The sequence below is a fragment of the Amborella trichopoda genome, chromosome 12, assembly GCF_054954075.1.
Source record: "Amborella trichopoda isolate Santa Cruz 75 chromosome 12, AtrichopodaSantaCruz75HAP2 v2.0, whole genome shotgun sequence".
Taxonomy (NCBI): domain Eukaryota; kingdom Viridiplantae; phylum Streptophyta; class Magnoliopsida; order Amborellales; family Amborellaceae; genus Amborella; species Amborella trichopoda.
Genome location: NC_142347.1, coordinates 9,249,933 through 9,264,602, shown reverse-complemented (window position 1 = coordinate 9,264,602; position 14,670 = coordinate 9,249,933). Strand labels below are relative to the sequence as shown.

The 14,670-nt window shown below is 34.5% G+C and overlaps 1 protein-coding gene across 4 annotated transcripts in view; it reads right to left on the bottom strand.

Annotated features, from left to right (window-relative positions):
* The window catches only part of LOC18445575 (branched-chain amino acid aminotransferase 2, chloroplastic), a 74,035-nt gene extending 63,505 nt beyond the window's left edge, over positions 1-10,530 (bottom strand). For 2 of the 4 annotated variants that reach the window (XM_011629247.3, XM_088852695.1), the window contains exons 1-2: positions 10,281-10,530; positions 5,607-5,692 (exon numbers count right to left, since the gene is read on the bottom strand). In XM_011629247.3, coding sequence (XP_011627549.1) covers positions 5,607-5,692; positions 10,281-10,370 — 176 coding nt within the window. In that variant the 5' untranslated portion in view covers positions 10,371-10,530. The remainder of the gene's footprint in view (positions 1-5,606; positions 5,693-10,280) is intronic. The other 2 variants (XM_020674258.2, XM_088852698.1) reach the window with 1 other exon arrangement.
* Between the last annotated feature and the right edge of the window lie 4,140 nt (positions 10,531-14,670).

Sequence of the window (14,670 nt, the reverse complement as noted above, 5' to 3'; positions counted from 1 at the left end):
AGGCAAGCCAAAGTACAACAATCCTCCCAATAAAGAAGAAATGAAGATTGAGGGTACTAAAGGCCAGAGCACCAAGCGAAGGGGAGCTAAGTGGAAAGCTCCTAAGGACATGTCAACCTTGACCTGCTTTAATGCATGAAGACCGGTCTGTTCCCTCGTGAATGTACTGAGTAGAAGAAGGAACAAACCATTTATTCTATTGATTTTGCTAGTTTGCGTATAGAGGTGCTAGTTGCATATCCCTTTTTTTAACAATTGGATTGTTGACTTTGGAGCAACGAAAAGAGTTTGTTGAGGTTCAGTAAGCTCCAATAGAAGATTTGAAGATATTAATAGGAAATAATAATTGAGGACGTGGAGGGAATGGGGACCTATCAGTTAGAGTTTCTATCTAGAATCATGCTTTTCTGCCCCTAGGATGATGGTGAGCTTACTTTCAATCCCTAAAATCTCTTGAAGGACATTTAGTTTTCATTTTTGGGCAATAAAATAAAAAAGTGAAATTGAAAATAATTCTAATTTTGGTAGATGTAAAGTCGAACTTTTTGCGAGGGATATGGAAGATTGTTCTTGTTCTCCTTCATCTACTTCTCTTCCTGAAATTCATGCTATGCATCATCCTTCCTATCTTCTTTTTCTTTTTCATCTGTACATGATGATGTCTTTGCTTCTATGATGTGTCATGCTAAATTGGGGCATATAAGTAAAGATAAGATGAGTAGATGGGCAAATCCATTTAAAAAACCACGAAGACCCATGTGAAATGGGCAAATCTACTAGAAAATCTTGTTTGATGGGAAAATCCACTTAAAAACCATTTTCTAATGCTCAAAGATCGACATAAATCCTAAGAAATTGTGCACTCAAACATTTAGGTCCCTTTATTATGAAGTCCTACGACAAATCCTAGTACTTCATCAGATTCATTGATGATTACCCACATTATGGTTATGTTCATTTCATCTCACATAAATATGATATAATTGATTACTTTAAGAGCTTTAAGTCAGAGGTTAAGAACCAGTTAGGAAAGAGATTAAGGTTCTTAGAACTAACAGTGGGCACGAGTACACCTCCGGACTATTCTAGAAGTTCTGTCAAGATAATGAGATTCGTCATAAGGAAACAATGTCCTATTTTTCACATCAAAGTGGTTTTGCAGAGAGAAGGAATTGTACCCTTATGGATATGGTCATGTCCATGATGGTATAAGCAAATCTCCTAGTGAGTTCTTAGGGAGATGCTTTGTTGAATATGAAGCTATTAAAATTGTGCTTAAAATCCCTTAAGAATTATGGATGGGCAAAAACCTGAATTATCCCATTTGCGTCCTTGGGGTCAGTTGTTTTGTTCATACCCCATCTCAGTTGAATAGTAAACAAGACATAATGTTCATAGAGTGTAGTTTTATCAAGTATCTTGAAAACTCTAAAGGATATACTCTTTGTTATGAGTTTGAAGAGGGTGGATTGAGAAAGATCGAATCCAGTGATATGAACTTCATCGAGTCAAAATTCCAAAGTAAGAAGTGATCTCAGATGACCTTAGACCTCTATGAGTCGATTAAATCTTAGAAGTAGGATGGTGAGGAAATTATTGCACTAGAGGAAGGTAGTGGGAGTGTTCTCATGGTCGATTAGGACAATAGGAGTGAGGCATCATTTGTTTTTAAACCCTGTAAGAGTGCACATGGTAGAGTTCCTTGGAGAAATTTTGAGATTTAAAGGGAGGGCTTGAAGTATGTGGTGAGGAACCTCTTCATATCAAAAAGCTCTGAGATCATGGAATGTAAAGCCAAGTCCGGAAGAATCTTAGATGAAATCCTTTTTGATTTATGCTTCAAATTCAACAATTAAAATATCCATAGAAAATGTGGGGATAGGATTTATGCTTCAAACTAAAACATTAAAATATCCATAGAAAATGTGGGGTGAATTATAGCTTATGGAGAGATAGATCTACTGAAATAGTTTCTCAGCCTTCAATTCAAGATGATGAGAATGATAAATAAATGTTTTAACATTCTCATCATCTATCATCATAATTTTCATCTTCTCCTAAGATTGTGGAAGTGATTTAAGGACAACCATATTTTGTTGCTCGTCACTTAGCACATTGTCTGTAGCACTCAGATCATGTATCATCTATGATATTTGATGGCATCGTATACGTCTTGAATGACCTCATGAGTGTACACAATCTAGTGGCTGAGGTGCTAGCAAAATGGAGCTGCAACACCTGCCACATCTCCCTGGCTATTGGATAAGTCTCAAATTACCCAATCAGATTGTTTTGCTTGCTACTTCACATTCTGAAGCATGCAAAATGATCTATTTTGAGCCATGTTTGTTATGTTTATATTTCACGAGTACTTAGGCCGAGGTCCCCTCCTTGGGAGGAGTCATGCTAGTGGTTAAGTGTTCAAGCACACCTTGCTCCTTAAGTAGGTACTGAATCTTATGAATGCCACATGTCATAATTCTTTCCATTCAATTTCTTTCCCTTGAGGAGAATAACAATCACAATCTTGGATGCCATGGTAGTCTGTCACATGAGAAACAAGATAAGATCACAGTGGCATAGACAATTTAGTTTTTTTATATATGGCTACACGATCATATAAAGTATTATTGCACCTTTCACTCTCTTAAGTCTTTGATGATTGAGATAGTCAAAACTCCAAAATACTCGAATTGAAATTTTGTATAGCCCTACAGACCAGAGCTAGTAATCATCATCAAGTAAAATTTTAGAGGCTCGATACCCCAACCCTTTTCACAAGTGAGTGTTTGCATTGCTGATGTAAAATCTGGCTAAAATTGCAATCTAATGATGGACACCGCCCATGAAAACCCCCAAGATTAGTTTTGCTCAATGTTGTGGGTCAACACGTCGCAAAAAAAATGTGTTGAAGTGACACAAAAAGGGCTTCTATGCTAACAAGGGTTTGAGAAACACATTTAGCCATGGGCACCTGACAGTTGCACTTGGCTTCGCGAGTTATCTCAAAACTATAATAATCCTATGCTGACATCTGGATGCCAAGCTATGTACAATTTTAAACTAAGGCTGTGCGCAATTACATGCAGCTATATATATATATATATATATATATATATATATATATATATATATAGAGAGAGAGAGAGAGAGACGCAGATGAGTGAGGGAATAGAGAAGCGTGCGGGCATGAGAAAAAAGGGGTGAAAACTTAGAGAGAGTTTTGGGGAGAAATTTGGGGCTTTTGCGACATAACCCTAGCACCACCATGTGGGCTCATCTTAGGCCATTTTTTCCGATATTTATTCGTGGCTGCGGTGAATCAAAGAAAAGAATCGATTGTAAGTAGTTTTATGGTAGGAAGTTCTTTGTTTGAGCATTCCTTGAGATTGTATGATGTAGCTCTACATAATCCCAATCTTGTAAGTTTTTTCTTGATAGTGAATACACATTTGCCGTCTTGCCCATGGACGTAGCCTATTTTGGGTGAACCACATATATGTGTGTCCCTCTCTAATTTCATTTGTGTTGTGCTTTGATGATTTCTTATATTGCTTGTTTTATTGTTCTTATATTTTTCCCAATTATATTACACTTGTTATTGTATCTTGGTCATGTTATTTGAGTGTTGAAAACATTGTGGTGTAGTTCTCACTACATCTAGTGGGATTTTGAGATATCTTGATTTGTTCAAAAGGGGTGATTGGTTTATCCTGATTAAACAACATGATCCGGCAGGACTACCTCAGTAGAGTGGTCCATAGGACTACCAAATCATTGTGGTCTCAGTTGACCACCTTGGCACCATGGTCAGTGAAGACCTCCTATTATAGTGGTCTTGGGGTATAATCTATCTGCAATGGTCCTGCAGAGGGTATTGGAGGCTAGTCCAGCTTACCACTAAGATGGACAATGCAGTCTAGCGTTTATCTAGGCCCTTCTAAAGCATGTTTTTTTTTCTGCAAAAGTGTGTAAAAAAGGCAGTAAAAAGCCCAAGAACTCTAAAAATTTATGGGTTATAGGTTTATCTCATACTTTTCTGAAACCATTTAGTTCTTGGGGTTAAAATATTTAAAAGGATAAAAATAAATCATGCAGTGTACAAAGTAGGGCATTAAGAGTACTTTGAACCATGCACGACAGTTAGATCTGAGAGCGAAACTCAACAAAGAAGCTTTGAGCCATGGACATTCATTAAATTCAATCGTGAACCTCCATTGAGTTGCTCTGGTACCCATGTAAAGAAAACCATTGGTGTCTCAATGCGGTGGAAATGATAAAAAAAACTCAAACATGCAAGGATTGAATGGTGGCACATGCAAGGATTGAATGGAGGCTACGTATCTCTTCCAAATCTGATGTCCCTTATTAGTTTTTTTTGTTCCTTTTGGAGATTAAGAATTTGATGTAGCCCCCTTAGGCCTCCCTACTTGATTACTAGAACTAAAAAGATGGTTCACAACGAAAATCTCGAGCTTTAATGGATGACTTAAGAGTTCTCACCTTTGCCAGTAAGGGGATATGTTTCTAGGGTTTTTTGGTAACATCTCTATTTCTAGCATCTCTTGGTAACATTTCCTTTCAGGATAAAGGTAAAAAGGGGCATGAGAGGTTACGTGTAACCTACCCATTTCTCTGTATAACCCCTTTTATTAAAGAGGTTCCCTCATAGGAAAAGAGCCCAGGCTTAATTGGTTAGCTTTTGACGATTGCAACACTACATCCTACGCTCAATTCCTACCAGCAATTAACCATAAGTGGTTAACCACATCAAATTGGATAAGCTTTCAATGAACAAACCCGGTCCAAAACGATTTTCTCGTACAATCACCCCATAACAATTAATCTAATACCATGGGTTCCACCCATCCACTAGGGTCGAATCAAAGTCCAACAATTCTCTAACAGAATGGGTAACGTACACAAAACTCCCATTCCACTGGATATACATGCAGTATAAAGCAATATAGAAACTTATATATAGTTCAAGTGCTGCAAGCATGAAATAAAATGAGAATGGGGTTGGGGTTGTGGTGGTAGCACCACTTGTGCCCCAACTAAAGTCTAGGTTTCCAGTATCACTTAACACATTAAAAAGCCACTAATGATTTTAAAAATTGGTAGGGGCTCGTCATCCCACTGAATTACCTAAAAAAAAAAAAAAAATGAAATAATATGTTCTATATTCTCGTAATTTTTTTCCTAGTGAAACTAAACCCATACATTTCTCTCGTAAGCTAGCAATTTCAAACACAAGCAACCACTTGGATAGAATGGGTATCTTTTTTTTTTTTTTGTTTCCCCAAAGCGCCATCACCTTAAGAAACACTCTTGAGTACCAAGAAAAATAAAGATCGGGTAAAATTGGCATAAGGAAATGTGGATTTAAAAATATCAGCAAGTGGCAGCATATAAAGGCTTTCTTTGTTATAGGATTCTAGGTGCACAAGCCTCTATAAGTTGAGCAACCTAAGCATAGTACAAAGAGGGAAAGAAAAAACAAAAGAGGACGTGTGTTTTAGTGAAATTTTGCTTTAGAAATCACCCAACAACGTGCAACTTAAATTTCAATTTGAAAAAGCTTGGGTGTTGTGCACCATATTCACCTAGGGGAATCCACTGCAATGGCTTTACACCTTGTTTCAGAAGCAACCACACCACCAAATGAAATGGAACAAGAGGCGTGATTAGACTGCAAAAATGTTCACATAAGTAACTGTTAGTTAAATTACAATTATCCATGCCCCAAATTCGAATCTCATTAGTGGAAAAGATAAATTAAATTGAAACCGGTAAACGGGTAGGGGCTTGTCTTTCCCCACTAAATTACCCCAATAAAATGAGGAAAAAAAACATGTTTATACGCAAAATATGAGATGAAAATCTCAAAGCTCGCTTTCAGATTTGCAGGTAAACTTATTATAAAGTAAGAAAAACGATTAGTAATCGAAGTATTTACTTTGCGAGAAGGCGATTTTTTTAAATCTCAAGCCAAATTATTGTTCAATGGGATCAATTTTATGATCTCATCATCTATGGATTGCCAGTCGTACTCGCTAGATCTCATCTAAAGTAGATATAAAATCGATAGATTAATATTGATCCAAATAAAATGAAAAAATAAATAATAAATTGAAAGATAATGAAAAAGGGTCCGGTTATGGTGTGTAAGGGGGGATGCACCTATAGTTGTGCGTCCCCTGGATGCTACATGGTCCGTTAAATAGATGGTCCAGATCGCGCCTACAGATCGAGGTGGGGACAACAAGAAACACAAGGTCTCAATTGTGCTTATTTTTGGAAGCATTTTCTATTGGAACGCCTCTTTTTCTCTATAAACCCCTAACCTTCTTTTCCCCTCCGAAATTGAAGAACAACATAAGTCCCCTTTCCCTCTCTGCAGTAAAAAAAAAAAGTTTCTCAAATATATTGCCAATAGGCCTTTCTTCTTGTTAGATTGAAGTTATGGTGCATTTACAAAAAAGCGGTTTACTTTTTCTTGAAAAAAATATTTTATTGTATAATTTAATCAACAAGAAAGACAAAGTTCAAATGTTTACAAAAATCAATGATATTTGAAGCTAGTGTTATGAAACTTTATTTGTAACGCATTTTTGTCATTTAGTAACAATTTCAATTTTACTGCTTCTGAAGATGACAAAAATGCCCTTTTTCTTTTAGTGATATTTGTACAAACATCCTTACTTGATCATCAAGATATCACAAAAAGTAATTTTTTTTAAAAAAAACGACATAATTAGTAAATCCACACTTTTCAAGTTACTCTAACATTAACTTTTATAATTTTGTAATTTAAAGGGTTGTGAATTGTATATGCAGCAACTTTAAATGAACCAAAAATTCTTTAAAGAAATCAAAGGGAAAAAAAAAAGAAGAGAAATAGGTAAATAAGCGAAAAGCAAAAAAGAAAATGTAGCTCTCAAAGAGCATTTCTCATGGACAAAAAGTCATTGAGAAGCAAGAACCGCCAAACAAAAGGTGAATAGTCGCTTATGATATTTTAAAAGGACCATAGAGCTGTAGACACTCATTTTTTTTAACCTAGTAGATTTCAATCATTTTTCCAATCTTAGAATTACACTACTTAAAATATCCCCGAACCATCCATCGAGCACCATAGTCCATAGTCCTTATCCTATGATCCCCAATCCTTAAAGGCTTACCCATTTTGGAAATAATAAAAATAAGCTAAAAATCACATTTTATCCTGAAAATTAGAAGGTGATCATAAAAAAAATGCATGATTGATAGCCCGGATCGAAATCCCATATTTTCATGAGATTCGAGTTGTGCGACACAAAGTGTTGCCTAGATCCGTTGACAAAACAAAGGGACACACTTTATGTTGCCAATATAATTTTGAAAAATTCATCGAATCTGGTCCAATTTTGGCTCTACAACTCAATGTGTGTTTGCTTGGCCCCGTTCTGATCTGAGTGACACACTTTGTGTCACACAGCCTTCTAACCATCAAACTAGAGATTCGAGTTGGCAAATACGCAAAATATAAAAAATAATGTGTGCCAACCATTTAAGGTCTATAAAAATACTTGTGCACAACCTTTTAATGGTTGGAGAGAAAAATCCCTAGAGGCTAGATGAAACCCTAAACCTAGACTCCTAGGATCATTAACCCATATTTTATGAAACATATCTTCAAGATTCAACCCCTAGGTGAAATTCGTAACCATAATTCAAACAAGCCAAGTCTTGGTTAATTCTAAAGAGAAAAAGGAGAGCGCAAACTTAACTGCGGTCCTAATACGTGTGAGGCTTCATAGCTTCCAGTGTCCCGGGCCAGCTGGCCCTGTCAAGGAAGTCCCTTTTTACCATTTCATTTTATTTCAATTATTTTTATTAGATCTGAATTAATTTGATAGCATTTTCTTCAAGTATTTTATGCAAAGATCAATGCCGGCTCTACCAATGATCTAATGAGGGATCTATTCACTTTTGAATAGATCAGCCCCAAGTTTATAATTCGATTAATCCCACTTCTCTATCATTTATAAAATAACGAGTTTGTAGTACCAGATCTGGGGATCTTTATTTGAAGGTCTCTCTGATTTGCGCTGGAAACAAGAGCATCACAACGTTTTCCATCAAACCCTGCTCATGTGACCAACCATTCGTGTTTTAATCTTTGTAAAAAAATTACCCATTCTCTAGGGAATCAAACAGGACCTTTATGGTACTTACTACAATCTCAAAAGGAATGTAGCCTAATTTGGATGAGGTTTATGCGTTATGGAACTTGAACTTAAAGGGGACATTTGGGGTGTCAAATTAGCATTTAAGTAGTTCTTTAAAGGATACCGGATAAAAATAGGTATGGATATCTGGTTTCCAATCATACTACATAAACATTAACACAAATATCCATGGTAAAATATTGTAATATAAAAATATGCATAGATCTTATAAATAATGCCAAAATAAAACAATAAATATAAAATAGTAAGAATAACAAACGACATGAAATTTTTCATGTAACACATATAGACAAACTCTTATATCCATGGTAAAATATCGTAAAGGGAAAAGTTTATATAGAGCCTAGGCTCTAAACGATCAAATTGGAGCCTACCTTAATACTTTCATTAGAAGAGGTTGTTTTGATACCCAAATATCATCAACTTGATCATCTCGACATCAATATGCAAGGACATAAAAAAAAAATGGATTTCAAGTTTTAGAAATAGTGCATCTTGTAACGCATTTTTAGATCGTCAATTTTCAAGATTTTTAAGTTTTCATAGATCTGCTCGATCTACACTGATTTTGAAGATTTAAATTTTATAACTAAAGATAAGAAAATAATTTAAGGCTATCACAAAACTTTCAAACATTGAAACCATATTTCTCGACACTATTTGAAGGTGGGGGCCAAATTTGATTGTTTAAAGCCTCTGGTCCGTACAAACCACACCCTATTGTAAATAGAGAAATATGCGTAGCTCTTATAAATAAAGCAATAAATATAAAAGAATAATAATAACAAACCAAATGAAATTTCTCATGTAACACATGATAGACAAACTTTTAACCTTCAAGTTGTGGAATGGTATGTGGAATAAGAGAACTATCTTGTGCTTTAACATGCAACAATATCCAAAAGCACTCGTATATAATCAAAGTTCATGAAGAATAGCCTTTCATACAGAATCACACAAAATATATGAACTACGAAACCACTTGACTTTTGGTTTCTACTAAAAATAACTCCTTATATTTATCGAGAGAAATTTACTTAGGGACCCGAATTAACTCCTTGCATTGAAGAAAGAATTTACATATTTTGAATTTTCAGGGCGTGGTCCAAAGCTTTTAAGTTTATTTTTGTTTCTATTTTAACCCGGTGCTGGCAACTTTAGTTTGTTTGAACAAGACGAAAGTTCAACTTTTGAATCCCTCAAATAAAACTAAGTCTTTGACTAGTTAGAAAGTTCAAATACTTGTGTTTTAGTCATTTTTGGGGTCAAAAAGTTAGCATTTTAAATCAAGGGGATAAAATGGAAATAAAAAATCTAAAAACTTTTAGATCGTATAATAAAATATCTTAAATTATATTCCAACCTTTATTAATGAAACTTATTTTGGGTCTCAGCATAAATTTCCCCACATTAATAAGGCACCAAAAATGAAAATAATTTTTCATTCGACTCCCGGGCATTTTTCATGCGACTCCGATTAATCAAGCTCACACTTCAATCCCCACTGCATATCAGCTTTAGCCTCAGCTGACTCTCCTATAATAAACAGAATGAAAAGAATATTGGAAAAAAAAGTGGCAATAAAGTAAACTATTATTCTTTTGAGTAATTAAACATAACTTTTTTTAAGGGATATTTAAAATACATCCCTGAAAGTTGCTATTTTGTAAATATTTAAATTTCAGCACTTTGGTTTTTGGGCTTAATTTTTAACCCAGTTCTATACTTTGAGTTTCGAAAATGTTTGATTTTATAAGTATACAAATTTCAGCTCTCTAAGTACCGAATTAATTTTTGGGCCTTATTTTTAACCCACTTCAGTACTTTGAGTACCAAAGATGTTTAATTTTTGCAAACATATAATTTTGGTACTTAAGAGTGCTCAACAAATGAAAATTTCGGAAAAAAAGTAAAAAGAAATGACGAAAAAGGTGAAAAATTGGACACCCCCATAAATTAGCAACTTCCAAGGATATTTTTATCACAACAATAACCCATGAAATCTACCAGGCTAAATCAAGGGTGGAAAGGAGGAGAGCATATTACATTGAGAGACAAGGGAGAAGGCGGCAATTTAAGAAGCTTAGTCGAAATCATTGGCAAAACTGAGCTCATGGGCAACACAGAAAGAGCCATCTTCCCAATCTTCTTCCCCAAAAGCCTTTCTTCAATAAACTCTACAAATTCGTTGCTCCTCCTCTTTATAAAAGTGAAGCTCAACCAACAAGAGTGATGTTGCTCAGCCAATCTGGTGTAATCTCCCTTTTTTGAAAGTCATCCAACCCTCTGATTTCTTAGAATATATTGGTATAGAATACACTCAAGATGGAAAAGGATCGATAATTATGGAAAAGATTGGATTAAAATATGTGCAATATAAAAAGGGGTCAATAATTATGCAAAAGATTGAACTACATTCAGATAGAGATGGGTGAACAAATGTGGAAAAGACTGAACTAATTAAATTTGTGGTCCCATTGTATATAAGATGGAAACGTGATGAATAAATGTACTTACAGGGGGTCCCATTGCCTAATTCAATTTGGAGGAGCTCTTTGTCTTCTCTGTTTGAGCACAATGATTGCATCACCTGATAAACCTCGGATTTTAAGGGGAGATCCCTGTGGACACCAATTTGGAAGGGGTGCAGTTTGTATAGAGACAAGGCTCTAAACAATCAAAGTAGAACGCACTTTCAAATAGTGTCAAGAAATGTGATTTCAATACTAGAAATTTTTATAATAGCTTTAAAATATATTTTCATCTCTAATTATAAAATTTAAGTTTAAAAAATAGTGTAGATCAAACAAATCTATAAAACTTTGAAAATCTTAAAAATTGATGGTCCAAAAATGCATTACAAGATGCACTATTTTCAAAACTTGAAATCCATTTTTTCCTCATGTCCATGTATCTTGATGTCAAGATGATAGATTTGATGATATCTGGGCATCAAAACAACCTCTTTTAGTGAAATTTTTGATATGCGCTTTAATTTGATTGTTTAGATCCTCAGCTCTATATAAACTTTTTATATTTGAAAATGATTTTTCCATAATGGAGCATGGATTGCTCAAATGGAGTCTCACTTTTTTGAGATGAGAAGTTTATATGCAACACTGTTATCATACTTATCCGATGCCACACACAATCGGCTGAGGTGCGGCCTTGGTTGAGTAATGCAGCTTTGCCCTAAAGGTGAGGCTCTAAAGGGGAGGCGAGTTTTTATCGAGTACAGTGTAAATCAAAATTTTATTTATGTCTTTTTTCGGTTAAAAAGCTGCACATACTTTCTTATTGTATTTTTCCCGTTAAAAAGCTGTACATAGTTTCTTTTGGATAAAGCTCACGCATATTCAATCCTACTACAAGTTTCCAAATCCGTGCAAATCCCTGCAGCTCTCATTTTTTTTATTTACTAAAAAAGCACAATACAAGCCACGTGCAAAATACAAGAGGCGTGTTTAAAAAAGAACAATGCAAGAGACGTGTTAGAATGGAAAAATACAAGATGTGTTAAAAAAGCAAAATACAAGAGACATGTTAAAAAAGCAAACTACAACGGTTTGAACTCCCGCAGCCCTCTTTTTTTATTGTGTTAAAAAAACAAAATACAAGAGCATAACATAAAGATTAAAAAAACAAAATACAAGAGCTTAAAAAAAAATGGACTCAAAGGAATCGAACCCAAGATCCCTCGTGAACACACAAAGGCGGCCAATCTATCCACTACGTCATTCAATAATTGAAGTCAATTATGGGCAGATTATAATTATATCTATTCTACCCATTTTTTTTAAATAGGTCTGAACTCGAGCAAGTTACTGGAACTCACCCAAAAAACTTGCCTCAGCCAAGGTTTGTATACCTTGGCCGAGTTGTGTTCAAAACATTGATATGCAGAAACAACGTGCTGAGATCCCTAGGGCAAAGGGAGTCTCCCCTTGGCTTAGATGAGTTACTCAACTGATCAAGTTATGCCCTAGGTAAAAAAAAAACAAAGGCGCTACATAAATTTCGAAAAATAAGAAAAGTCTCAAAAAACAGAAAAACAGTTTATAAAAGTAAAATAAAACCAAAATGAGCTTTAAATAACTAAAATAAGCTCAAAAAGTTGAGAAAAATGTATTTTAGAAAAAAAGAACTGATTTATACTTTGGGACATTTTACAAAGACTAAAAAATAAAATATAAAAATAGAGATTCTGATGAAAAAGATTTACTATCTTTGACAAAAACATCCGAATACAAAATAAATTATAGTGCAGTCTCACATTTTTTTTACATTTGTTTTGAATTATTTGATGAGCTGTGAGTGGGATGATCACATGTAGTGCTGCATGAAACAAACAAGAGGAGAGGTACGACGCACTATAAAGAACAGATGTGCTGCTGTCTCTTTATATCTCCAACAAATATATTGTAGTGTTGCATCAAACAAACAACAAGAGAATGACAAGTTGATTTCTGCCTAATATTTGTCCCTCAAAAGCATCTCTCTAGGAACTCCCAAAGCACAAATTTATGCCCTTCGGGAGAAATCTAATTTACCCGAATTCAGCTGAAGCCGAGTCTGGGCAAGGTGAGTTCCTGAAGAATTAAATGTACAACTTGCCGAGCACCAATAAGTACTCAAAAGATATATAAATAAAGGGATTGTATCTAATGAGACCATCTATTTTTGGTACAGGTTGTTGGATCTTGATTGGGTGAAATGGGGGAATAAAATGATACAATTTACAAAAATAGGATCTCGAACTCTTCTTATTTTCGAGCATGTAGGAGTGCTATATCAAGACAATATTTGTCCCCATTCAATAAATTATTTGATATATATATATATATATATATATAAGAAGGGTAATTCGTCCTCAGGATATAGGTAAACAGAGATGTCTTTCTCAATATTCCTAAGCTCTATGTACCCAAGCTTGAAATCCACACAATAGACACCAGAGTTTTGATAGTTTAGAGAGATAAAATCGAGTAGAGAGAGAGAATAAGCCTACTGGTATTCCTTACTAGAATTGCAGAAAATGGCTTATTGAGAGAGGTTCCAAAATTGTTCTAAGTGTACAAAATCATATAAGTAGGAGGCCTTCTGTTATAAAGCACCAAGAGGCTGCCCACAGCTACAAGTTACATATACTTGATAGCCTATGAGCCAGGCTCACAAAAAATAATAAGCCACAAGCGCTCTTGCTCTCATGCCCTCGCACACACGCATACGTCGTATGTTTTGTGTGCTCTGCACATGTGTCTTCTCTCTCATTTGTATTTAGAGTATATTGTATGAGAATGCATTCTCTTAAATATAGCTCAACAAACTCTCTCATCTTCAATGTGGGACTCAAACCCACATCTTTTTCTCTCTACAAAGCAATTTAGGAAAACAATAAAACCAAAGTTGCTGTTTTAAAATACACTTAAGTATTTTTCAAATAAAAAATACTAACACAGGGAGGTCAAAATTACTTTACCATTTGATGTGAAATCTGATAGTGTGTTGTAAAGTTCAAAAAATATTTTTTTAAACTTTGAGCTTGGTCAAAAAAATAAATGCAGCCACCTAATTTTAAATCCAATGGTCAAGATTAATTGTTACCACCTTGTACCAAAAGTTAATAGTCTCATTATATACTTTTCCAAAAAAAAAAATTAAGAGAAAAGGAAATGCTAATATGATTGAATATCCCATTAGTTTTTTCTGTCAAAAAAAAGAGGAAATGCTAATGTGATTAGGAATAATTCTTTAGAAATTTTTGGTAGATTTAATATCATTTGAGAACCTTCATCGTTTTCTCCTTTTGAACATTTTTCTAAAAGGGAGAAATAATGCCTTTAAAATAACCTATTATAGCTTTTTTCCGTTGTATTTAGTCTTTTCAGGATTCTATTTCTCGTTTTAATTTTTTGTTTTAAATTTTTTTGGAGATCTTTTATCCACTTTTTAGTTTTTTTTTTACCCTTTTTTTAGGGTGTACCGGTCATGTTACATGGCTTAGCCAAGGCTAAGTAATTTGGCAGAGTCAATTTTCTATACAATGGAGAAAACCTTCACAATTTTGCTATTCAACCCTAACTCATAAGGAAAAAGTTTATATAAGATGTCAACTTTATTCTATACAAGTAAGGTGGACCTCAAAACTCATCGAAAATGGTTGTTTCATCATTAGAAAAACTTTCAATTGATCATCTCGACTTCAATACATATGAATATGAAAGAAAAATTGAATTTCAAGTATCAATAATAGTACATCTTGTAACACATTATCTAAACCGTCTATTATCAAGATATTTAAGTATTCTAGATTTGCTAGATCTGCAATATTTTTGGAGTTTTCAGTTTCATAATAAGGGTAAAAAACATATTTTAAGACGATCATAAGAGTTTTGATGCCTAAAATACATCTAATAACAAGAGTTTGGGGTGCACC